The 26,870-nt window shown below is 43.6% G+C and overlaps 2 protein-coding genes across 21 annotated transcripts in view; one reads left to right on the forward strand and one right to left on the reverse strand.

Moving 5' to 3' along the window:
* Positions 1–26,870, forward strand: part of SP140 (SP140 nuclear body protein) — a 189,072-nt gene that overhangs the window by 37,066 nt on the left and 125,136 nt on the right. The gene's annotated exons all lie outside the window — the stretch shown is intronic.
* The window catches only part of SP110 (SP110 nuclear body protein), a 61,392-nt gene continuing 37,837 nt past the window's right edge, over positions 3,316–26,870 (reverse strand). For 3 of the 20 annotated variants that reach the window (XM_016950668.4, XM_063791750.1, XM_063791749.1), the window contains 7 exons: positions 23,837–23,986; positions 21,420–21,488; positions 16,023–16,121; positions 15,403–15,545; positions 10,703–10,818; positions 9,925–10,033; positions 6,776–7,096 (listed from right to left, as the gene is read on the reverse strand). In XM_016950668.4, the coding sequence (XP_016806157.2) occupies positions 6,983–7,096; positions 9,925–10,033; positions 10,703–10,818; positions 15,403–15,545; positions 16,023–16,121; positions 21,420–21,488; positions 23,837–23,986 (800 nt within the window). In that variant the 3' untranslated portion in view covers positions 6,776–6,982. Of the gene's footprint in view, positions 7,097–8,479; positions 8,621–9,059; positions 9,629–9,924; positions 10,034–10,702; positions 10,819–14,339; positions 14,590–15,402; positions 15,546–16,022; positions 16,122–21,419; positions 21,489–23,836; positions 23,987–26,870 lie in introns of those variants that run through there. The other 17 variants (XM_016950669.3, XM_063791753.1, XM_063791751.1 and 14 more) reach the window with 11 other exon arrangements.

Consider the following 26,870-nt stretch of genomic DNA (forward strand, 5'->3'; position numbering starts at 1 on the left):
ACCTGCCAGGACTGACCCCGCCCACCGACTCCCATAACTACTTGCAGAATGTGAGCTTGCTCTGAAGGCCTGGCTCTACCAGAGCTTGGAAAGCATCTGAGAAATGTACCCACTCCAGATGTTGATGCCAATGAAGTCTACCTCTCCTGAGGGAGGCTGCACTTCACCAGGAGACAATGTCTCCCCAGTTTCTAAGAATGAATCTTCCAAGGTGGAATTTCTGCTATCAGCTAGAGGGGGGAATGTATTTTTACATGTAATTCCTCCAGTCATTCCTGATAAGAAAGCTTTTTTTGTTGTTCCATTTTTGCAGCCTTTTGGAGTCATGTAAAACCTCCCACATCATAACCTGAAGGTAGTCCTGAGCTGATGCAGGCTCCCTGGCCAGTTGGGGAGGAAAGGGTTCAGGAAAGAGTGGAACCCAGCTGGATCAGATGGGAGAAATTGAAGCAGTGTTGTTCACCTGGGGTAATACTTGAGGTTTGTGGTCTCATGCCAAGGAAATCAAGAACATGGACACACCTGGAGTGAGATTAAGAGTGGTTTGGCCGGGCGCGGTGGCTCACACCTGTAATGCCAGCACTTTGGGAGGATGAGGCAGGTGGATCACCAGGTCAGGAGATAGAGACCATCCTGGCTAACATGGTGAAACCCCATCTCTACCAAAAATACAAAAAATTAGCCGGGCGTGGTGGTGGGCGCCTGTAGTCCCAGCTACTCGGGAGGCTGAGGCAGGAGAATGGCATGAACCCGGGAGGTGGAGCTTGTAGTGAGCCAAGATAGCACCATTGCACTCCAGCCTGGGCGACAGAGCGAGACTCTGTCTCCAAAAAAAAAAAAAAAAAAAAAAAGAAAGAGTGGAGGTTTAATAGGCAAAAGAAAGAGAAAAAAGAATAACTCTCCTGCAGAGAGAGAGGAGTGCCCAAGTGTGTCTTCCAGCCCACGCCAAAATGCACCGGATTTTATAGACTGGCTTGAGGAGGCAGTGTCTGATTTACATAGGGCCCACAGATTGGTTGGACCATGTGTGACATTTACATAGCACAGGAGGAAGTTGGCCACCCCACCCTAATCTTATTATTATGCAAATGGGTTTTCTACTTGGTCAGCACCATGTTGTCTGCTCCTTACTGTACATGTGGTTGGCAAGGAAAAGGGAAGATGGAGCCACCATGTTGGACATGCCTGGCTCCCAGATAGCCCTTTCCCATTGGCACAGCTGCCGGCATTCACCCGTGCAAGCTTCCAGCTTGCTCATCTATGCCTGCAGCTCAATTTTACAGGCTGCTTTTTGTTAGAAAAGAAATGACTTGGGGGCTGCTTTTCATTAAAAGGAAAACCTCAGCGAGGACTTCCTTACCCTCACTATCTGCCTAAATAATTTCTTTTTAACTCCTATGTTATTATGGCCTGGGTGCAGGACTGGAATGGGTCCCTGGAGAGAGGCAATTGGCATTGTCTGCAGGGGCATCACTGATGGTGGGTTCATTAAGAGTTTTTAACATCTAAGGAGGTACGTGCTGAACGTGGATGAGGCCTGAGCAGTGGGAAACGACCAGGAGGGCAAATCCTGCACCTACAGCTCAGAGAGTCTGGGGGAAGGTGAGGACCAGCTGGGCTAAGCAGAATAACCCAAACCCTGCTCTCGCAGGCAGAAATCACTTGAAAACCAGGGGAGCAGTACAGCAACAAACAGGAGCAAAGGAAGAGAGTGTTCCGGGAACGGGTCTTGGCTGTCATGGCAATCAAACTGCTAGTGTTTGAAAGTCTCAACTTGAAAGAAATAAATGACTCTTTAGGGTACCCCCCACCCCCTGCCCAAGATACAGAGAAACCCAGAGCCATGATTCAATGATAGACAGACAGACCTGGATCAGCTTACCAATGCCAGAACGGAAGACAGGGTTAGGTCACGAATGGATATAAGATTTTTTTTACCCAGCAATCCTGCCTGCTGGTAAACTGGTAGGGAGGGGAATCTTTTATCATAATGCATTGAGCTTATGCTAGGAATGGGAACCTTTAGTGTACCTCTCAGAAGGATTTGGAAGTCTAAAGTCTAGGCTGATAAAATCATCATCTCTAGAACTCAGCATTCACTCCAAAATGGCACCAGGAGTGGCCATCTTTATGGCCATATTTGTTGTCTTTCCATACAATGAAGGGAATTCTACTTTATTATATGCTTTTCTTGAGCCAGTGCTCAAACTGCCTCCACCCTTTCCTGGATCATAGGTGAGGTCAATCTATTTCACAGTTCACACTGTTGTGAAAACACTGAGAAATAGGAGCAAAAGAAATCTCTATACATTTTCTGTTCATTAGTCTGTGACACTGGGTACCTAAATGGAAACTCCAACACACTCTACTCCCAGTTCCTCACTGGGAGGCTAAAGGGGGCCTGCTGAACAGGTTCTGCCTCCTTATGGGGCAGGGCCTGGGTCTTTGATGGTCTTACTCCTCCACGGAGACTAAATAAGAATGAAAAGCCAGAAACACAGATCAGGACAATTTAGTAAGCTGTAATGATTTGCAATTTTTGTCTTGAGAAAAGTATTATGTTGAGAAAAGATTATGTCCTTTGAACTTTTGTTAAAAAATAGCAATTAGCATTATTAACATGCTAAAAAATAGGTTTAAAATACTATCAAATTGCAATTATATTAATATCAGTTTCATACTAATGGCCTAAGATGAGGAGTGCTTCTTCAAACATTTTTAAAAAATGATAAATAGGGAGAACAGAGAGCAGATAGCCTGTAGATAGTAGATGTTCTTGAAAGTGAGCCCAGGACAAATGGATCAGTAAGGTTTAATGGGGCTGGAAAAATAACCAGGCATGTATATCGAAAGGGCTCAGTGTGCCAGGCATGATGAATGAAAAGGTACAATATTTGAAACCTATCCTGGCAAAAATAACTAAATATAGAACTATTGGGATAATAGGGGAAATATCATTGGTTTCCACACACTAATGAGGAGGCAGAATTCTGGCTGGACTTAGATTTCAGAGTTGTAGAATAAAATCCCCAAAGACAGTGGAACAAAGTTTAAATCAATTTTGAAGGTGAGAAGTTATGATAAGTTATATATTATGTTATTAATTTATGAAAACAATAGAACACATTCTAAGATATGGTGAGTCAGAAAACATACCATCCATGTAATTCTTTTCAAATTACTTAAAGACACACTTCAGTTGACTGAAAGGCGGAGCAAAAAGGAAGTATGGAGAAGTCGTGTCAAGAAAAGACCAGCAGGGAATCTTAAACAGTGAAAACAGAAACACATTAATACTGTTCTCAAAAATACAGGTTATCGTGTAACACACACTTTTAATTTTTGCTTTTGAATTACTTTATGTGACATATGACATGACAAATAATTTACATAATGTGAAACTAACAAATAATGACATAATATAATTGAATAGAATAAACATTATAGAGTAAAAGCAAAAAAATTAATACTAATGCATGTCTGTATTTCAAGAGAGTGAAAAGATGGAATAAGGGAGCTGAGAGGTATCAAAGTGATAAATGCATTGCCTTAAGTATGTGACACATTACAGATATTTTATTTTTGACTTTGACATTAAAAAAATAAGTCAAAATGCATTGGGAAAACTTATGGGTAAATATTGGAACTAAAAACCGTTACGATGCCTTCCAAAATAGAAGGCAGAAGAAAAAAATAGACAAAAATAACATTAAAACATTAAAAAGAGAAATATTAAAATATGACAGAAATAAGACCACCTATACAACTTTTTTTTTTTTTTTTGAAACAGAGTCTTACTCTGTTGCCCAGGCTGGAGTGCAGTGGTGGGATCTCGGCTCACTGCAACCTCCGCCTCCCGGGTTCAAGCGATTCTCCTGCCTCAGCCTCCTGAGTAGCTGGGACTACAGGTGCCCGCCACCACGCCTGGCTAATTTTTGTATTTTTAGTAGAGACGGGGTTGCACCATGTTGGTCAGGCTGGTCTCGATCTCTTGACCTCATGATCCACTCGCCTCAGCCTCCCAAAGTGCTGGGATTACAGGCCTGAGCCACTGCACCTGGCAGACCACCTATATTACTTTTAACCACAAATGAAATAGATGACTTCTTAGAAAAACATAAAAGCAGAGCTGTCTCAAAAACCAACAGAATATCTGCATAGCCTAAAAACCATAAAGAAAGCAGATAATGTGGTCACCACTATCTCTCCAGTGAACTCTGGGTCACACACTTTTGGTTAATTTAAAACACTATAAATTATTCCAGAATATATTAAAAGGTAGAAAATTTTACAAGTTATTTTACCGAGGTAGGATAACCGTAAATCTGACTATGACAGTGTGTAAAAACTATAGACCAATCTCATTTATAAATACAAATGTAAAATCCTCTGCAATGGTATATTAAATACCCTCTGCAATGGTACATTAAATACCTTCTGCAATGGTATATTAAATCTATAACAAACAAAAATAAACTCCACAGAAATTTAGAAATCAACTTAGTTTGTTTTTCATAGTGGTCTGAGTGTTGAAATTCTGCTAACTTTTATTGTTGTACCTGGGGATTGAGCAAGTGAGTAAATAATACTGTTGGAGAAGGGAGACACCAATACAGAACTGAGGAAGACAAGGAAGAAGCCTGTGGGGTGGGATGGGATGGGATGGGAATTAGAGGTGTATAATACATATAAATCATGTATCAAGGAAAATTTCCTGCCCTGGGATTAGGGGGAACTAGCAACATGTGCTTGACTGGATTTCAGAATTGCTATAAATGAGTGACTGCTGCTTCCTTTTCCCCCGTTTGAATGGAAGTGTCTATAGTAGTTGTTCGGTCCCTGTTTCATCACTGACTGTTGGCAGCAGGGAAGAAACAATTTTTCAGCTCACAGGCCTCTAGTTCAAGAGGAGGTGCACCCAAGGAGCTGCACCCAATGAACCATACCTGAGGAGCCTATTTCTTTTCTTTTCTTTCCTTTTTTTTTTTTTTTTTTGAGGCAGGGTCTCTGTTGTCCAGGCTGGAGTGCAGTGGTGCATTCTTGGCTCACTGCGACCTCTGCCTCCCAGGCTCATCCTTCCACCTCAGCCTCCTGAGTAGCTGGGACTACAGGTGTGTGCCACCTTGCCCAGCTAATTAAAAAGATTTTTTTTTTTTTTTTGTAGAGATGAGGTTTTGCCATGTTACCCAGGCTGGTCTTGAACTCCTGGACTCAAGCGATCCACCTGCCTCGGCCTCCTAAAGTGCTGGGATTTCAGGTGTGAGCCACTGTGCCCAGCCCGAAGAAGCTTTATCTGATCTGAACCTGATTTAGATAAGGAGGTCCTGGACTTTGTTCCAATGCTGCAGAGAGTGAGACTTCTGTGGGGAGAGGAGTGTCCTTCGCATTTGGGAAAGATGTGAACTACTGTGGCCAGAGGGTGAACTATGGTAGATCGCTTCTAAAGATGGGAGCAGCAATGTTTCTTCCCAAGCAACATTCTCCTTTGAAATGTGACTTTGCCACCCATCACATCAAGAGGTAGGGTCTATTCTCCCTCCTTCTGAATCTGTCCCTGTGACTTGCTTTCACCAATAGATTGTGGCAGAAGTGACAGTGTGCAAGTATGAATGGGGTCTGCCAGTACCATGTGGAGCAAAGGGAAGCATCCTCATGGATGATGCCTGAATTCTTGACCCACAGAATAGTGAGCAATAAAATGTTTTTTTCTTTTTAAGCAGCTAAGCTTTGAGGTCATTTGTTACACAGCAATAGATAGCTAATACACCATCAAAGAGTTCTGGGGTCATTTCAAAACAACTCAGGAGGCAAATTGAGGAGTTTCTCACTAAAAGTGGGGAACTTGCACATGCCTGTAATCCCAGCTACTTGGAGGCTGAGGCAGGAGAATCGCTTGCACCCAGGAGGAGGAGGTTGCAGTGAGCCAAGATGACACTACTGCAGTCCAGCCTGGGTGACAGAGTGAGACTCTGTCTCAAAAAAAAAAAAAAAAGAAAAAGTGGGCAACTCAAGCATCAATAAAGGTATTAACTGCAATGGTTTGTAGCATACTACGTATATTTAAATATGTGGGTTCAAGATAATTAAATAAAAAAAATCCCTGGTTACCTTTAGAGGATATTGGGAAATCAATTCATTATTTTGAACATTGCTAAATAAAAAAACAAACATTTATCCTATTTTTTGTACAACCTGTATTTCAAGGTAACCGAATACTGTTAAAGAGAAGCTATTTGCAGAATAATTCTGACCAATAATTATGTAAAAATAAACCTGAATCTCATCATTTTGCAACCCCTGATGATATCACGGATTTAGGTATTGCTAAAACCATCAGGTGATAGATGATCAGGCTGATAACACGTGCACCTGCTGCCAACCTTAACATAAAAAATAATACTAAATTCCCCGTGAAGCCTGCATGTGCCCCCAAACCCCCAAATCAAAACAAACCCCTCAAAACCTGAGTTAAAGCAAGCTTCTAGATCTAACTTCTAGCTTACAAAAAATAAGAGGAAGAGAGGACTATACCACTAAGAAAATGCAACCAGAAAATTCCAGATTGCAAAAAATGTAATAGGACCAAAACCCTGAGTTCTTCAATAAATACATGACAATTTATAGCTTAAAAGAGACATAGGGACAGGTGAGCCAAATGCAGTGTGTGGAACTTGTTTAGATCCTGATTTGAACAAATCAACTCTAAAAAGACTTATGAGACAGTGGGGAGAATGTGAACTATGATGGGGTATCTGATGGTATTAAGGAAGTATTATTTTTTTTTTTTTTTAGTGTAGATATAGACTTTTAAAGGTAAAAAGAAAGAATAAAGATGGAGGGTGTGATAATCCTATGAAGTGTCTGGAGTTGGGTCCTGAGGGCAGCCAATTACATCCCAGACTCACTGGCAATCAACAGTCCAAGCCAGGGTCCCATCAGCTGAATCCTGAGGTGGGGATGCTTCAGTCTTTACAGAACAGGGTCAAGGAAGAGTCCAGAAACCGCCGTCATTGGCTTCATGAAAACCGAGCACGTCTTTGAGATCTTTTTCAAATTCTGCCTCTAAGTCAAGTCCTACCTGGCCAAAGTCAGAAGCCTGAAAGAGAAAAAAGCAAACAAACACGTTGAAGGATGAAGGATTACAGCCATCAAATCACTCATACTTTTTTTTGTGTTTTTGTTTTTGAGTCAGGGTCTTTCCCTGTCACCCAGGCTGTGGTGCAGTGGCACCGTCATAGCTCACTGCAGCCTTGAATTCCTGGGCTCATGTGATCCTCCCACCTCAGCTCCTGAGAAGCTGAAACTACAGGCACATGCCACTATGCCCAGAGTTTTAAAACATTTTTTTCTCTTTCAGAGATCAGGGTGAGGAGGCCTTGCTATGTTGCTCAGGCTGGTCTCAAACTCCTGGCCTCAGATGATTCCCTCACCTCGGACTCCCAAAAAGCTGGGATTACAGACGTGAGTCACCATGCCCAGCCTCACTCTTATTTTTTTAGGAGCCCAGCAGTAAGGCAGAATGGATGGGGAGATGCTGCTACTAAAATGTTGAAAAGCATGAGACTCCACCTGGTTGTTAATTTCCACCTGACAGGCGATTTGGACTGAAGGCTTAGTTTTGATCATGGCAAATCTGGGCATGATGCAAAATAGCTTAAAAATTTTTTTAAATGCATTTCTTGGAAGCCCACTCGCTGAGGAAGGATGACCCTCTATTCTCCAGGACTACGGATATGCCAGGCACTGAGTGGCTCTCTGGTCAACCCTTTCTCCCTGCAGCTCCATGAGTGGGTACCAGTTTACAATCTGTGGTTTGTGAACATGCCAACTCCTGGCATGGAAGAAGGGAAGGAAGCTGGGTGGAGATGAAAATCTTCCTTAGGTACCTCCCAAGAAATATCTGTACAAGTGAGGATAAAAATCAGGACAAACCAAAGTTACAAATGTCTGGGATTGCAGGATAGCTCAACCAGCTGTCCCTCCCTAGTAAAGGAGGATGAAACCAACATTGTATCTGAAGGCAATTCCAGATGTTTGAGTCCAATGAGAAATTTATGTGTAAAAATATGCAAGCCTGATTATCCAGGAAGTTTAATTGATTTTATGTTGTTTACTTATTTATTTTCATATTTCTGAGGCAGGAAGAACAATGTAGGCATAAACTGCCTTTCCTTCCAGTTTGAACAAAGAGGCTGGATGCCATTTACTGCTCTCGTTGGGAGCGAGCTGCCGATCTGGGAACGGAGCATGGTTTTTTTCAGCTTCTGTTCCAGAGATCCCTCCCCTGTCCTGCTTGCTGTTCTTTTTGCCACTCACTCCTTGCCTCCAGGAATGCTGAGGTGGTTTTTTTTCTGTAATCCTTGTCTTGTTTGAGCTCTCCCCAGGCTGAAACTGAGTGTAATCCTTGCAAAATTCTGCTGTCCCAGAAATTAGGGGAAAGTAGAAAAGACGCAAAAAGGAAGCAGGAAATGCTCTTTACCTTGTAAAATGTTTTATGGTTGCGAAACATCAGGCGCATGTCTCGCACAAACCATGCCACCGTGTACATTTCCGTAATCAGCCTTTCCTTAACCAGGTCCAACCACATTGCTTCCTGAAAGGGCTCACCGTAATCTCGAATCTTGGGGACAAAGCCACCAGAGAGGTGACGTTAGCACAGCTGTCATCACTGGAATGGATCCAACTTAAATACAATCCAAGCCTTCATTTCCAGGGTCATAATGATAATACCATCTGATCTCTTTAAGCCAGCTATTGTTCTAGGCACTAGATAAACTAAATTCTAAGCCAAGTATATGAATATGTAATCTCCACATTTATGGGTACCATAAATAATAATGCCCATTTCATAGATGAGGAAACCGAGGGATGGAGAGGTCAAGGAACCTACCCAAGATGTCTCAGCAAGAAAGTGGTAGAGCTGAGATGGGAACCCACACAGTTTGGCATCTATGACTCTTTTTTTTCTTTTGAGATGGAGTCTTGCTTTGTCACCCAGGCTGGAGTGCAGTGGTGCGATCTTGGCTCACCGCAACCTCTGCCTCCTGGGTTCAAGTGATTCTCCTGCCTCAGCCTCCTGAGTAGCTGGGATTACAGGTGCCCGCCACCATGCCTGGCTAATTTTGTATTTTTAGTAGAGATGGGGTTTTGCCATGTTGGCCAAGCTGGTCTCAAACTCCTGACTTCAAGTGATCTGCCCGCCTTGGCCTCCCAAAGTGCTGGGATTACAGGCGTGAGCCACTGAGCCCAGCTGGCATCTGTGACTCTTAATCTCTAGTAGGAAAGACATTCTTCCTAAAGAGAAGATGAAACAGATACACAGGAGGAGAAGCAACTTGCCCGGTATCCCAGAGCCCGTGAGCAGTGGGGTGGAGTTTGAACCAGGTAGTCCCTCTCCAGAGTGTGCAGCAAAATCCCTGCTGCCCCGCTCCACTGCTGCCACGCTGCCCTTCTCTCCTGTTCTCCAGCTTCCTGAGCAAACTGCAGCACCTGCCAGATCAGCCCCCAAATTTCTCCAAATGCATTTTATGCAAGAGAACCGTAAAATGTGACTTACATTAAATGGGATGCCCGTAAAAAAGGAGCTTTGTGGATGACAGTAGGCCTTCAAGAGGAGGAACTCACATTTCTGTAAAATGTGAAGAGGGCTTGAAAGTGAAATGCAGCTTAGAAACAGTGAAGCCAGGCGAGTGTCTAGACATGCACACGGATGGGGCAGCCAAGCCCAGTCAGCATTCCAGCCGTGCTTCCCAAGGCGCACAGGGTGTATGGGATTTTGTTTAGACTCTGTTTGGGCATTAAATCGTCATCCTTTAAAGGGAGACATTGAAGGCTCCCTTTGGTACATTGCCCTGACCCTGTGCCTGTTTGTGCTTCTCGTGTGAGAAGGGAAAAGTGTAGGTTTGGGGTTCGCATCCTACTCACCAGCTGGTCCTGAGGCTGCATCTGCCTCTCCAGGGTCTTAGATACATGACGGCACTGTTGTCTTCCTGAAAACCTCTTCATCCTGCAGAAGGTGCAACTCCACAGCATCCTGAGAGGTTGGACATAAGGTGAGCAGAGGGCAAAGCCCCTGGAAATGGCCACCATTCCTGTGGCTGCCACTGTCTTCCCTCAGGAAGGATGGGCTCAGCCATGAGGGTGGGACACCTCCCAGAGTGTCCAAGATCCCCACATGGGGTCTCCAGCATTGGCCCTTCCCTCGCATCAGTGGTAGCGGCAGGCGGGCAGCCTGAGGAAGGTGGTGTCACTGTTAAGTGTGGGCTCTCTTTTCCCTGTCTGAGCTGCTGGGAGCACAAAGGAACCCTGCCTGCCAGGCTTGAGTGTCAGAATCTGGGCTTTCACCTGCAGGGACCTCAGGCCTCCATCAGCCAGGTGAGACTATGGTGAAATGTGTGACAAGCCGTGCTTCCTGTCTTTCCTCAACAGGCACAGAACATAAGCTGGCTTTTCCCGTCCCCTACTCCTTTTGGACAGGAGTCCCTGCTGTCCAGGGAATAGCATACTAGGAAAGGGCACCTCCAGGGGCAGAAGCAGTGTGGGGCCAAGAGGCTCACTGGCAGTCTCAGAGACCCAGAGAGGCCCAGAGTCTCTGGGACCAGACTGCTCTGCGTCACGCCCTTGTCCCCGATGCTCACAGGTCCTGCCCTTTCCATCTGGAGGTGAGTGCTGTGTGCCCGAGGCGGGGCTGCATCCCACTCACCTCTTGGCTTCCACAGGGGGGATGTGACAGTCCTCATGGAAGACTCGTGGACAAGTACCGCAGCAGAGAAGTTGTCCCCCTTGACAGCACACCTCGCATTCATCCGAGTTTTTCCGCTGCAAGGGCAGATAACGTGGGCACCGCTAGGACCACGGAGACCCACGAATGCTGACCCTGTGGGGTTCTAGAACACATCATTTTTGTGTGTGCCAGAGTGGATATCCAAGCCCAATTTTTGATGGGGGGAGCTGATGCCACCTCCCTGGGGGAAATTGCAAGACAAATGGCACAACAAGCAGAGAGTCTGGGTGGTGACCGCCGCCACCAGGACTTTTCTTCTCTGGCTGTGGCTTGCCAACAGGTTCTGCTGCGTTTTGAGCTGTGCTGCTGCCTGCTGGCAAGCTTGTGCTTTGAGCTGGGCCACTCTGGGCAGCATTTGCTGAGCCCACCAGGCCTCTATTAATAGATCTAACTGACCAAAGTAAGAAATGATGATAACTGGCATTTGGGTGCAGGAGTATGGGAACTGTTGTTCCTGGTGCCTTGCCTAACTGCCCCATGGTCGTAACATAACATGGCCCTAAAATGTTCCACAGTGGGCATGGATGCTGAGACCCAGTAAATAACACATTAAAATAATTAAAATTAAGTTACCTTTGGCACTTACAATCGGCTTTACAAAATGGAACTCTATGGACCTTCTCTGTTAAAATATTTAATACTGATCAATATGAATTAAAACACGGCTTTCAAGGATTGAAACTCATTATGGAAGATCTATTTAGAGAAAGGGTGATTATCCCCACTGTTTCTCCACTTAACAGCCCAATTTGGTCTGTTCTTAAGCTTGGAAAGAATGAATGGTGCCTCTCGGTGAATTCCTACAACCTGAATCCTGTGACCCCACCTGTGATGGCCCAATGTTATTGAAATTACTGACTCCATCCACTTAGCAAGTGGTAAATACTCTGCAGGCATAGATTTGACTAATGTGTTCTGTTCAGCGCCTGTTTCAACAGATCTCAGCTGCAGGTTGCTTTCACCCCTGAAGGGACACAATAGACCGTTATCTGGTTACCACGGGGTACCTCGACAGTTCTGCCACCATAGACAATCTTTGGAGGCAGGATTTGAACTGCATCTGACATTCTCTAGGAGTACAGGTGTAACATCACCCTGAAGACACCCTTCTTTCAGCAAATTCATTTGACACACTCAGGACATGACTCACAAAGAACTCATAGAAAAGGATGGGGTTTGTGTTTCCACACGGATGTGGGATTAAACTAAAACAAAAAAGGATGGGCCACTGCCCCAGGCATAGTACAGGGATCCGCACCAATTTCTGGCCATTATCTGGTCAGTCGAGGGATGCTCCATCCCTGACACTGTCAAAAAATAATTATTGACCCTCTGAGTACTCACAGTGTTCTAATAAACCTCCCAGCATCCTTCAGGCCTCTTGAGTTCAAGGAAACACATCCTTCATTTGTAGATTTTAGGTAAGCCCATTTATGCTGTTACTTGCAAAATAAGCCCACTTTGAATGGGGCCCCTTCTAACAAAAGGTTCTAGAATCTGTCAAATTGCAATACAGCAGACATTAGTGCCCTCCTGAGTCTCATTCACTGTGGAAGCTTTGGCAACCTCCTCTCATGCCTCCTGGCATCTCTGGACCACCCATGATGGCCATGGGCTTCTGATACAAAGAAAAACAAAACCCCAAAAGCTGTTCTCCTCAGCCTTACACTATATGCTGATAGAGTGGCAACTGCTGGCTGCATCCAAGCCCTTCTGGAGATGGAGGCTCTCACAGGCCAAGTCTGTGGCTCTTTACACCAGCTGCCCATCATGTGTGGCTCATGGAGGCAGCACGCTGCAGGGCAACCACAAAACACATTTTGGGAGTACCAGCGTCGGTCTCTTTGTTGTACACATACATAAGTGAGACTGCAGTGGAGACAGACGGACATGCTGCCGAGCAGCAGTGACACTGGATGATGGGGCTGAGGGCAAGGCCCGCACTGGCTCATTCTCAGTCGGGTAAACCTTCATCTTATTCTCCCGACCTGGCCCTGGAAGGTGGGACTGAGAGGCTGGGTCAAGCATGCCCCTGGCTATTATGTGCTGACATGTGGCATTAGGAGAGTTAGAGGGTATTACCATGTTGGGGCTATTAATTGATGATCTGGATTTTAAAGATTTTTTTTTTCTGGTTGCAAAAGTAACAAATGGTCATTATAGTAATTCCAATTGTACATAAAGGTGTAATACAGAAGGCATATGTCCCTGTGATCTCATCTCAAAATAAGTGCAGTTGATTCTTTTGGCTATTTTTTCACTCATAGACCTACCTACACGTTCACATAAGCAACAATGGGTTCCTTCCCCACACGTCACAACTAGCATTAAGTGTCCTGAAGCTCTCCTGACCACAAAACCATTTGGTGGCTTTCCATTGATTGAAGGATAACTCCATACTTATGAATCCATGTATTTAAACAAATATCTATATCAAAGGTCTAATATTCTACAAGAAAAGTTTAAAAAAAAACCATTCTGTAGCTGTATCAGTTTATTCTGCAATACTGATAGAACTTGTGTTCGTCCCTAATTTTTTGCTATTATGATGTTACACTGAGCACCCCTGATTCTCAGGGTATTTCAGATCAGCATGGGAAAGATGATTTATATAATAGATGGCATTGGGAGACCAGTGCCTTAAACTTTGAATGAATCCAGCCTGGTCAGGCCAGCCTCCAGGGCAAGATGGGGGAGGCACCATTGTCTCTGCTGGAAGTTCACAACTAACGGGAAGCTCATGAGTGGAACTGATGTGTCTGGAGAACACATCTAAGCAAGTAGAGGAGGTTGAGGAGGGGGAGTTAGTGCAGCCAATAGATGACTGCCATTTCCAGCTGTAGGGATGCCCTGTAGAGACAAAGCTCAGTTCAAAGGCGTCATTCCATCCTGGTGCTACCAATAAGAAGCATGGAGGATTCAGCAATACTCAGTATGCAATCATGGATGATCCTCTTGTCCTTTCATATACTGTTCTTGTCTATTTCAATGCCTTTTTTTTTTGCTTTTCATGCTGCAGCATTCTTTTTTTTTTTTTTTTTTTTTGAGACAGGGTCTTGCTCTGTTGCCCCAGCTGGAGTGCAGTGGCATGATCTCGCCTCACTGCAACCTCCGCCTCCAGAGCTCAAGTGATCCTCCCCCTTCAGCCTCCTGAGTAGCTGGGACTACAGGTGCATGCCACCATGCCTGGCTAATTTTTGTATGTTTTGTAAAGAAGGGGTTTTGTCCTGTTGCCCAGGCTGGTCTCAAACTCCTGGGCTCAAGGGATCCACCCACCTTGGTCTCCCAAAGTGCTGGGATTACATCGCTCTGTATAGCAATAGAGTCTCACTATATCACTCAGGCTGGTCTTGAACTCCTGGGCTCAAGCAATCCTCCTACCTCAGCCTTAGCTGGGACTACAGGTGCACACCACCATTCCTAGTTGATTAAAAAAAAATTTGTTAGAGATGGGGTCTTGCTATGTTGCCTAGGCTTAGAGCATTTTATTTCTGACACCTTTGGTTTATAGCCATCCAAATATCCAGATCTTTTTCTAAAACACATGGACATGATGAGCTTTTTCATTTAATTTTTATTTTAGAGTCATTTGCTTCCCCATCCCAAATTAACTATGCAAATTAATTGTTTTGAAGATGCCATGCCCAAATGTGGAGGTGACTCAGAGCTTGGAAACTCAGAAGCTCTAAGGTGAGCCTCCAGACAGGGAAAGTCTGCAACATGGTGACTGAGAGGGTAGTAGAAATTCACTTGCTATTTAACTCTCTCTTGAGATTTATTCTTGGAGGACAGAGCAAAAGTCCACTCTGAAAGACAGAAGGAGTCAATGAATGAGGTTATTCTGGAGGTTTTTCTTTTGTAGATACTGGCCTTCCCACTTCCTAGTGAATGTCTGTACCCAGACATCACACTGGATCTCAAACCCAAGAAGTCAAAAAGAAAAATTAGCTCCCTCCCCCAGTCAGTTTTTCTTCTGGACCTCACTTAGTGATAAAATCACTTTTTCCCCTGTCACTCAAACCCACGACCCTAGTTCTTCTTTCTTACCCTTTCCCATCCATTCCTTTCTCCTTCCATTTCTCCCTCTCTAGATTAAAATCTTTAGGATTTCATCCTAGTGATAATTTCTTGAGTGTTGCTGAGAGGGGCCTTGTGTTGGGTCCTGTCATCATAGACACTAGTTGTTCTCAGGACAGGAATAGTGTGCTGTGGACATGCAGCGGAGAGACAGACCACGGACTGGGCAGCCTGGAAATGCTGCAGGGGGGCCAGATGAGCTGGGCCTTGAGTAGATGTCAGGTAGAGGATGCAGGAGAGTGGTTGCAGGCATCTGTCTTCAGCTAGTTTCTTTTTAGGTTCTTACATCTCTCTTCACCTCAAAGCCCTTTGCCGGCACTTAAAGTTCCTGTACTCCTTTACTTGCATTTAAAGTTCTCCACCATCAGGAACAATCTGTGCTCCTAACTTTGTCACCCACAATTTTTTTTCTATGAACATTTAACTCCTTATAAATCATGCTGTTGAATCCTAACGGGAGCTCTTCACATTTCTGCTCCTAAAGCTCCACTTCTCCTTCAAGGATTTAAACCTGTCACCTATCTGTCCCGTCATTATAATACCTTCAGCAGCTCTCCTAGGGTCGTTCCTTCACAACGTATATTCCGTTTCCAGTTCTTTGCATTTCTTCCTTTTCCTTCGACTTCAAATTCATTTGGTGTTAACCAAGTTCCATCCTCATTCCGAATGCACTTCACTGAGGATCCTGTAAGAAAAAGCCCATTCTTGGATCTACCCCCATCCTCTGTGAATTCACCCTGAACCTCTTCATCCTAATTGTGGCCTTCTACCTTTCCAGGTCAAGAGAGACTTCCTCTGTGAGGTGGAAGGAGTAGCAGGGGAGTCTGCGGGCCTCTTCTCTTGGACTGAAGCCAGCCCTAAAGCCTGACTGAGTGGTGAGGGGGTGGGACAGAATTTGCATTCGTGTAGTGCCTACATGCAGCAAGGACATGGCTGTCAGTACAGCAGGGCCCACTGGTGACTTCCAGGTGGGAGTGGAGGGTCTGATTGCCAGAAATACCATGATGTGGAAGAGTTTGGAAATTCCTTCCTAAGAAGCGTTTCTTCTGCAGTCTAGCTAGCAGGGTCCATTTCCTGATCAATTACACACACGGGTATTTTCCTCCCTTCTAGTGAGTCCTTCATCTAGGGATTCCAAAGAGCAGAAGACCAAGGAACTCACCGTGTTTCATTTTCTTCTTATATAAAATCCCTTTCGCCTCACCACAGGTCACGGGGAGCTTAGAACAGTGAAAATCCACAGTGTCACTTTTGGGTTTTCCTTAAAGTAGAAGAGAACAGTTTTGTATTATTCAGTCTTCACTCCATCTTCCTTTTGAATTCTCCCCTCCATGAATTCCAATAATGTACAGGGTATTGGGGAACGTTCTCTGGTTAGTTTGCAGGAACTCTTTCATCTCGAGTGACAGATAAGCTATGTGTACACAGTGGCCTGCAACAAACCACCACTGCCACCAACACTATATCAAAAAAAAAACATTTTAGTGGAACATATATGGCATCTTCAGTGAATGTGTCTTAATTTGCAAGTGAATTGGCTGTCACTGAATAGTCTTCTATTCTATAAGCATCCTGCTGATCTCTCTGTGCTGATGGAAATGTTTCTTTGCATTCATGTTGCCAGAGGAAAAAAAAATCTTCATTTATAATCTTATTTCCTGACTCAAATGAAGACTTGGGTGAGTGAGGTGGCTGGCACTGAGGGGATGGTGTCAGTCTTAATTATTTGCTGTTTCTTTTCATTTTATTGCTTCCCTGCTTCTTCCTCGATGAATAAAAGAAAACCCTGGAGAGCTTTGAACTAATTTCCCAGTTGCTCATGGAGCAGTCTGGCAACTCAGAACCCCTGGGTAGAAATCCAGAGTTTAGATTCAGGAGAAGCAGTTGCAAGAGGGTTTAAAATAAATCTCAGCAATTCCTGCTGCCTTCCCCTCCAACCTCACTATGGGTGAATTCATTAAAGAGAGACAGCAGGGGCTGTTTCTCTGGGGAGAAATGAAGGGGCTGTCCATGTCTTATGTTGAGTTACAGAGGATGTTACACCTAAAATGAATCTAGGAGAACACCTGGTCCAACTCTCTCCCTTGCCTCAAACAGTTATTGAAAGAGCTAAAGGAAAACAAATGGCAAAACAAGAGCATTGATGGAAAGAGGAAGGAACAGTATCAGTGGCGAAGAAGCCATTGATTTCTCTGGAAAGACACAAGGCAGATAGAGTGAGACTGAGAGAGGAGGGACCCTGAGAAGTGAGGATGTGATCCCCCCGACAGAACCCTACAGGATGCCTGGCCTCAGAGGAGCAGGGGCTGGCAGCAAGGCTAGGCATGGGGGTGGAGGGTAGGGGGGGTGTGGGAACTTACGGTGGGAAAAACTTTGTTTCAACAGCCAGCCCTCTTGCATGGAGTGGCCAGCTCCACCATTTGTCTGTAGACTCAACTCAGTAAATATGGAACAGCAGATGAGAGCGTGGCCTTGGGAGCCAGACTGGGGGGCAGGGAGGGGTGGGGGTGGGAGGGGCTTGTAATCCTGGCTCTGCAACTTACTAGAAGGATTACCTAAGCGTGCATTACTGTTATCAAATTTGAGTGGGAAATTTGCTGCCGCAGGTTCCTAATGTGAGGGAAAGGCAGAGCTCCAGGTGACTCTGGACAACTATTGCAAACCTTGAGGGAGATTAGCAGAGCTCTGGGGACCTTCCCTTCTACAGTTCTCTGTCTCCACAGAAATGTCTTCTCTAATTCCCTGTGGTGAATATAGCTTTAGGGAACACAAATGTCCCAAACACATTCACAAGCAGATGAGGGAGCAGGGGGTGGCTTTGGGGGCCACGGGTAGCAAGCTGATGTGCAGAGTCATGAGGACAAACATCAGTCCCTTCCTTACCCAGTGGAGGCAGGCCATCAAGTGAGGTGGGGCCTTTAGACCCGAGGACTTCCAAAGCCAACTGTCCTATGCCTGAGGGCAGCCTGTTCCTAATAGTGCTAAGTCTGGCTCAGCCTCACCTACTCATCTTACCAACCAGGCCTTGAAGGATGGAACCCTGCAGCCCCAGGAACCCGGTGGGGGATGCTTGGGGCTCTCTAACGGCAGCTGGCTTGTTTGAAAGGTGAGCTGCAGCAGCGGTGAGTTTAGGTCCCCATTAGGAAGCATGAGCAAACAATGAGGAGCCTGCTGTGAAAAGCAAGCAATTAGAGAACAGAGAGCTCAGGGAAAGGAAAAGCAAGGTGGAGAAAACTAAGAAGAAAAGCCTAATCGAGACGAGGAATAGCGGCATGGTAAAAAACGAATTCATAATCCAGAAGACCAACTCCAGGAATTCCTACAGAACATGAGGAAGGAGCACAAGGTGGAAATTATGCATGGAAAGACCACAGGCCTGGGGAGTGATTTGGGAGCTCTATGATGTATACATGAGGGGTCTGGGGAGGGGATGATTGGGGGTGGAGATGGGGCGGTGGGAGGAAAAGTGATAGTCAAGGAAACAGTAAGAGCAGCAGATGCACTGTGTCATCTATCCGCATAACAATGTGTAAGAAAGAGAAGGCAATGACTGTCCTCATTTTATAGATGAGGGACTTGGGGTCAGATGTGGAGAGAGAATTGCCGGTGGTCACCATATTACATGAGGTGGAGCTGGCACTGGAATTTACACATGCCAGACCCAGTATCTAGCGCTCTTTCCACATCATCAGAAATGCCACCAGACTGCACATCATACAAGCAACAACAACACAGATACTCTGCATTTAATGAGAAGTTACAGACAGTGCAGAAGGGAGAAGAAACTGATGCTGAGGGACAACTGTCAACATTTGCCGGGGCTCCTGCCTCCACCAGTGTTTGAGAGTAGGTGCTTTCTAGGTTCATTTACATTTTTAGTGTAAAGGAAAAAGGGCTTGAAATTGGAACACATAGGTTGATTTTAGCTCATTCAAGTCTTTTGCCCTTTAATTGAATCTGTAAAATGGGCTGATAACACTCACTTATTATGGTAATTAAATGGCAAAATGTAGATCAAAGTGCTTTGCCAACTGTGAAGTAATGTACACATTTATATGGTTATCAGGACCACTGCATGAAGTTGTATGGGTTGTGCCCTGAGCAAGGACTCCACCTTTAAGGGGTGCTCTAATTCATATTAGAAACAGAATCAGTTTACCTGCTTAGTACCACAATCTTCCAGCAGAAGGCAGAAAAGGGTTTGGTTTCAAGAATTGGCTCTGACAGATGAGGTAGTGAATTGAGGAAGGGGCACCTTTTTCTAACTCACACACATGCATCAGATAGGCCCAGATACTGGTATTCATACTTGAAGAAGTACCAGCTGTGTGAGGCATGGGGAGCTGGACATACAGCAACACACAAGACCCATCCACTTACTGACCTCACGTGACTTTCACGCAGTGAACAGGCTGTGCACAGATCATTCATCACAGTTAAGTGCCATGAAGACAAAATGCAGGTCTCCACAAGGGCATGTCAGGGAGACCCACCCCTACCTGCTGGGAGAGAGAATGCTTCCCTGTGGAAGTGACGTTTAAGGTGAGGCCTGAGGGCAAAGGTCTAATGTCCAGAATTTACAAGGAACTTAAACAAATTTACAAGAAAAAAACAACACCTTTAAAAAGTGGGCAAAGGACATGAACAGACACTTCTCAAAAGAAGACATTTATGCGGCCAATAAAGATATGAAAAAAAGCTCCACATCACTGAGCATTAGAGAGCTGCAAATCAAAACCACAATGAGATACCATCTCACGCCAGTCAGAATGGTGATTATTAAAAAGTTAAGAAACAAGAGATGCTGGCAAGGCTGTGGAGAAATAGGAACACTTTTATACTATTGGTGGGAATGTAAATTAGTTTAACCGTTGTGAAAGACCTCGAAGCAATTCCTCAAAGACCTAGAACCAGAAATACCATTTGACTCAGCAAGCAATCCCATTACTGGGTATACACCCAAAGGAATATAAATCATTCTATTATAAATATACCTGCATGTGTATGTTCACCGCAGCACTATTCACAATAGCAAAGACATGGGCTCAACCTAAATATCCATCAATTATAGACTGGATAAAGAATATGTGGTACATATACACCATGGAATACTATGCAGCCATAAAAAGGAACAAGGTCATGTCCTTTGCAGGGGCATGATTAGAGCTGGAAGCCATTATCCTCAGCAAACTAATGCAGGAACGGAAAACTAAACACCACATGTTCTCACTTATAAGTGGGAGTTAAACAATGAGAACACATGGACACAGGGAGGAGAACAGCACACATTGGGGCCTATCAGGGGAGCAGGAGGGAGAGCACCAGGATAAATAGCTAATGCATGTTGGGCTTAATACCTAGGGGATGGGTTGATAGGTGCAGCAAACCACCATGGCACACATTTACCTATGTAACAAGCCTGCACATCCTACACATGTATCCTGGAACTTAAATATTTTTTAAAAAGGTGAGGTCTGAGGGTGTATAGCAAAGAAAGGGAGGAGGATAGGGGGATTCACTTTGGGGTTGGGTGGGTGAGCTGGGAGGCCCATGTGAGGAGGCCCTGAGCAGGAACAAGGTGGGAGCATTCAGTATCTGATGACCTATGCTGTGAGGAATCAGGCTGGTGTGACCCTAGAGACACGGGTAGGGGTGGTTTATGGGTGTTGGTGACATCCTGTGTCTTGACTGTGTGCTGGGTGTGCGGGTGCATTTTCTGTGTGTGTGAATCCATCAAGCTGTACTCTTAGGATACATGCCATTTTCTGCAAGCACATACACCAGTGCTACTCAGTGCTCCAGCCTACGATGCGACAGGGGCTTGATCAGAATCAATGCACTGCTGTCTCCACTGAGGAATCTTGCTGTGAAAACAGGGTGTTTAGCGTCACAGTTGGTTTACAAGCTCCTTATTCTCGTAGACCTGCCAACCAACATGCTTGTAGATGGCACCAGTCTGGGGACCCCACCTTGGGTAGCACCTATTATACTTTGATAATGAATAAAAAGGGCCAGTGTGGCTGGCGCCTAAAAAAGGAAGAGAGGGTGACAAGAAATGATGCTGAAGAAGCGAGGTATAAAAGCAGAAGAAAAATAAATGCAAGAAGAGGAGTGGGAGGGAGAGGACAGAGACGCAAAGAGGGCCGAGGGTGCAGAGAGGCTGAAGCAAGCCCAGGGTCCCAACCAACACAGGAAAAGGAACGAGAACACTGTTAGGCTGTGCTTGAATAAGGGTTTCCTTTAATTCCTAGAATGGAAGACATAGAAGTTCATTTTAGAATTTGACTTAAAGGTTTAGTGATCATCCTTAATCATTTTTGGGTCTTTGTATAGCTCTGTGTTAAAGAATCCTTCCAAGTATGGAAATGGCCACCATGCACAAGGGGGTGGGTTAGGGTGGCAGCACTCCTGATGCACCCAATTCAGCTGGTACCCATGACGGTGGAGAACAACTTTGGAGGAGAAGGGAGAGAGAAGAAGGAGAGGGCGGGTGGAGCTTCCAGCAGAGGCCAGGGCTCTGGGGAGCCCAGTGGGGAGGCGCTGTGGCTTGCTTGCTTACCTCTTCGGTGAATATTTTTCTGAAATCTCCTTTTTGAGCTTGAACAGATATCTTTCTCCTTTTTCTTTTCTAAACACAGAATTAATAATCACTTATAGCTACAAACATAGATTTATAAGCCTCATAGGTTAACAATCTTCAAGCATTTTTTCCTGTTTTTCTACCAGTTTGGAGAGACAAGTTACATATGAGTCCTCATGAAAGGACTTCCTTGTAGCATTGACTAAGGAAATACAGCAAGCTCATGTTAATAGGCAGAAAGGCTAAAAATACTACAGAAGCCAAATTTCCACTAATTAATATATGTCAATACATTTACTACAAATACTAGAATAAAGGGATGTACAGGAGTCCCCCCTTATTCACACGGCATTTGTTTCAAGCCCTCCAGTGGATGCCTGAAACCATGGGTAGTGCCCACCCCTGCAGATACTATGTTTCTTCAATCTGATAACCAAGACAGCTACTAAGTGACTGATGGGTGGGCTGCGTATACAGCAGGACACACTGGACCAAGGGATGATTTGCATCCCCGAGTGGGATACAGCAGGATGGTGCAAGACTTTGTCACGCTACTCAGAACAGCGCATCATTTTTAACTTATAAGTTGTTTATTTCTGGAACTTTCCATTTAATATCTTCAAACTGCAGTTGACTTCAGGTAACTGAAATCATGGATCAAAAAACTGCTTATAAAGGGGGGCTACTGTATGGCCTTATAAATATCACATAGGAAGGGCTTTTTAAGGAGGAAGTAATGGGCATAAAGCAGTGGTTAACACTGGGTGATTTTGCTCTCAGGGGATATCTGGCAATGTTTGGAAATCTATTTGTTTGTCAGGACTGGGAAGCAGGTGCTACTGGCATCTAATGGGTAGAGGCCAGAGATGTCGCTAAACATCCCATGACACACACGACAGCCTCCAAAGCAAAGAATTATTCAGTCCAAAATGTCAATAATGCCAAGATTGAGAAACTCTGGCATAAACCATACTGCTAAAGGTAAACTGATTTGTCTATCTAACTAAGCAAATGGCTCCACAACCAAAAGCTTAAGTTCAAAGACAGAAACCAAATCAGAAAAACTGTAATAATTATAACAAAAGGTTAATTTCCCTAACAGATTTAACAAAAAAAATGGCCAGTCTTATAGAAAAATGGGCAAATTCAAACAGATGACCCTCAAAAGAAAAAATTCCAATGTCAAATTTATTTAAAAAACAGGTAAATTGGTAACGATAGGCTAGGTAATGCTGTGGTACTTCACGATCCTCCCAAATCTCAGTGGTTTATTACAGGTGTCAGCAAACTATGGTCTAAGGGCCAAATTGGCCTACTGCCTGTTTATGTAAATAAAGTTTTATTGGAATACAGCCATGCCCATTTGTTTACGTATTTGCCTCTGGCTGCTGTCACGCTACAAAGGCAGAGTCGAGTAGTTGCATTTTCTGGTCCTTTTTGGAAAAAATTTGCCAAGCTCTGGTTTACAATGGCAAAGGTTTACTTCTCTCTCATGCTGTTTGTTCATCATAAATTAGACGAAGCTCAGCCCTACATCACTGACACTCATGGCTCCTGCAGACAGAGCAGCCTCTGTCTAGAACATCCCTGGTCTTGGGCAGAGAGAAAGAAGACAAAGGGGCTCTTAAAGCCTTGGCCTGAAAGTGGCTCTCTAACTTGGGTCCACATTTCTTTCGCTAAGTTATCACATGGGCATTCCTGAGTCCACAGGCAGGGCTGTGGACTTCTGAGGAGGTGGGGCACTGGAACACTGGAGAACCGTAACACAAGCTACCACAGCATGTTTGATCACCTGCCAAGTGAAAAGAAATTCAAAGGGAAACACCGGTGGAACATTACCCTTCACCTTTGGCCGTCATCATAGACACATCTTGTTATTTCTAGTGTTGGTGAAAGTGGAGGGAAAGGGTGTCTGTATGATGTAATGGGAGTATAAACAGACAATTTAGGCAATTTGACAACAAATATGTCCTAACTTAAAAATGCAGACTTGACCAAGCAACTTCACTTCTAGAAATGAAACATTAAAAAACAATCCTGCAAATGTGTCCACTTTGAGGATTGGTGCCACTTCCAAGACTGGGTTGGCCAGAACCAGAAAGGAGTCTCCCAAACTCAATAGAATAGTGGTGACTCTAACAACAGAAATGAAAACAGCAGACACTGGGGAGTAGTCATGTAAATCCACATGGCAAAGCCAAGGTGAACTGCACCCTGAGAACACTTCTTCCAACAACCACCATCACATCAACAGATCCGTGCTCTGTCTTCATGACCCTCTTGTCTGTACGTCTCCCTCCTTCTATTGACTTTACATATCTGTCTGACCCTGTACTGCTCCAAGAGGCCCTCCTACATTGAGCTATTCAAATAGCAGATTCCATCATTAGCCTTACCTTTCGATCTGGACTTTCGGGCACATTTAGTTCTTGCCTTTTGGACCCTCATCATGACCTCTGAGTTCCAGGTTGAGTCGTCTTTCCTTTGAGTCACCTTATCCACCACTTGGAGCTTCTCTTGGATGCCATGCCCAGGTGAGGCTGCCCCTGGACCAAATAGACTTGTGAATAGTTTAGTGAGCTCCCTTCTCATGTTCCCAGCCCCTACCCTTTCAGGAGTTATCTTGCCATTTCTCTATAATTCTCTCTTTTCTTGTGTGTATCTTTCTTCTCCCCCAGACTCATAATACTTCCTTCTATTTCTCTTTTTCAAGTCCTCATTTTGTTTAGTAATTACAGGTGTATCAATTAGAATGCAAGCTCCACTAGTGTAGGGATTTGTGTCTGTCTTGCTCACTGCTGAGTTCCCAGGACCTAGGACAGATACCTGGCCCACACCTTACACTCCACTGCTGAATGAATGTTTAATAGGCACTAAAGTTTTGAAAATATTAAATGTATTTTTCTTTTTAATTTGTTTTTATTTCAATAGCTTTTGGGGTACAAGTGGTTTTTGGTTAAATGGATGAATTATATAATGGCAAAATCTAAGACTTTAGTGCACTCTTCATCTGAGTAGTGTACATTGTACCCAATACATAGGTTTTTATTCCCCCTCCTCCCTCCCTCCCCTTTCTGAGTCTCCATAATCCGTTATATCACTCTGTATGCCTTTGAGTACTAGTATCTTAGCTCCCACTTATAAGTGAGAACATACAGTATTTGGTTTTCCATTCCATTACCTCACTTAGAATAATGGCCTCCAGCTCCATTTAAGTTGCTGCAAAAGACATTATTTCATTCTTTTTTTATGGCTGAGTAATACACCATGGTGTATATATACTACATTTTCTTTACACATTCATTGGTCAATGGGCACTGAGGTTGGTTCCCTATCTTTACAATTGTGAATTATGCAGCAATAAACATGTGTGTAGGTGTCTTCTTGATATAATGACTTATTTTCCTTTGGGTTGATACCTAGTAGTGGGGTTGCTGGATGGAATGGTAGATCTACTTTTAGTTATTTAAGAAATCTCCATACTGTTTTCCATAGAGGTTGTACTAATTTGCACTCCCACCAGCAGTGTATAAACATTCCCTTTTCACCACGTCCATGTTAACATCTATTTTTTTTTGACTTCTTAATAATGGCCATTCTTGCAGGAGTAAGGTGGTATCTCATTGTGGTTTTAATCTTCATTTCCCTGATGATTAGTGACATTGAGCATTTTTTCAGATGTTTCTTGGCCATTTGAATATCTTCTTTTGAAATATGTCTATTTATGTCATTTGCCCACTTTTTGTGGGATTTTTTTCTATAATGTTTGAGTTTCTTGTAGATGCTGGATATTAATTCTTCACTGGATGCATAATTTGCAAATATTTTCTCCCATTCTGTGGGTTGTCTGTTTACTCTGATGTTTATTTCCTTTGCTACGAAGAAGCATTTCAGTTTAATTAAGTCCCATTTATTTATTTTTGTTTTTGTTGCATTTGCTTTTGGGTTCTCAGTCATGAATTCTTTGCCTAGGCCAATGTCCAGAAGAGTTTTTCCTAGGTTTTCTTATAGAATTTTTCTGGTTTCAGGTCTTAGGTTTAAATTTTGGATCCATCTTGAGTTAATTTTTGTATAAGGTGGGAAATAGGGATCCAGTTTTATTCTTTTACATGTGGCTAACCAGTTTTCCCAGCACCATTTATTAAACACGGTGTCATTTCCCCAATTTATGTTTTTGTATGCTTTGTCAAAGATCAGTTGGTTTTAAGTATTTGGCTTTATTTCTGAGTTCTCTATTCTGTTCCATTGGTCGATGTATCTACTTTTATAACAGTATCATGCTGTTTTGGTAACTATAGCCTTGTAGTATAATTTTAAGTCTGGTAATGTGATGCCTCCAGATTTGTTCTTTTTGCTTAGGATTGCTTTGGCTTTGCAGGCTCTTTTTTGGTTCCATATGAATTTTAAGATTTTTTTCTAGTTCTGTGAAAAATGATGTTGGTATTTGATAAGAATTGCATTCAATCTGTAGATTGCCTTGGGCAGTGTGATCATTTTCATATTGATACTTCCAATCCATGAACATGGGATGTGTTTCTATATGTTTGTGTTATCTATGATTTCTTTCAGCAGTGTTTTGTAGTTCTCCCTGTAGAAATCTTTCATCTCCTTGGATAAGTATATTCCTAGGTATTTTATTTTATTTTGTTGAAGTTGTTTTAAAAGGGATTGAGTTCTTGATTTGATTCTCAGCTTGGTCACTGTAGGTGTATAGCAGTGCTAATTTGTGTACATTTGATTTTGTAACCTGAGACTTTACTGGATTCATTTATCAAATCTAGGAGTCTTCTGAAGGAGTCTTTAGGGTTTTCTAGGTATATGATCATAAAATCAGGGAACCTAGGTATATGATCATAAAATCAGGGAACAGTGATACTTTGATTTCTTTTCCAATTTGGATGTCATTTATTTCTTTCTCTTTTCTGATTGTTCTGGCTAGGACTTCTAGTACTATGTTGAATAGAAGTGGTGAAGGTGGGCATCCTTGTCTTGTTCCAGTTCTCCGGGGGAATGCATTAGATTTTTTCCCATTTAGTATCACATTGGCTGTGGGTTTGTCATATATGACTTTTATAACTTTGAGGTAAGCCCCTTCTATGCCTAGTTTATTGAGGATCTTTATCTAAAGGGATGCTGGATTTTATCAAATGTTTTTTCTGCATCTATTGAAATGATCTATGGTTTTTAATTCTGTTTTTGTGATGTACCACATTATTGACTTGCATGTGTTAAACCATCCCTAAATCCCTGGGATTAAATCCACTTGATCATGGTGTATTATATTTTTGATGGGCTGCTGGATTCAATCTCACTGTTTGTTATTGGTCTGTTCATGGTTTCTATTTATTCCCAATTTAATCTAGGAGGGGTGTATGTCTTCAGGAATTTATTTATTTCCTCTAGATTTTTCTAGTTTTTGTGCATAGAGGT

This window comes from Pan troglodytes, chromosome 13, assembly GCF_028858775.2.
Source record: "Pan troglodytes isolate AG18354 chromosome 13, NHGRI_mPanTro3-v2.0_pri, whole genome shotgun sequence".
Taxonomy (NCBI): Eukaryota; Metazoa; Chordata; class Mammalia; order Primates; family Hominidae; genus Pan; species Pan troglodytes.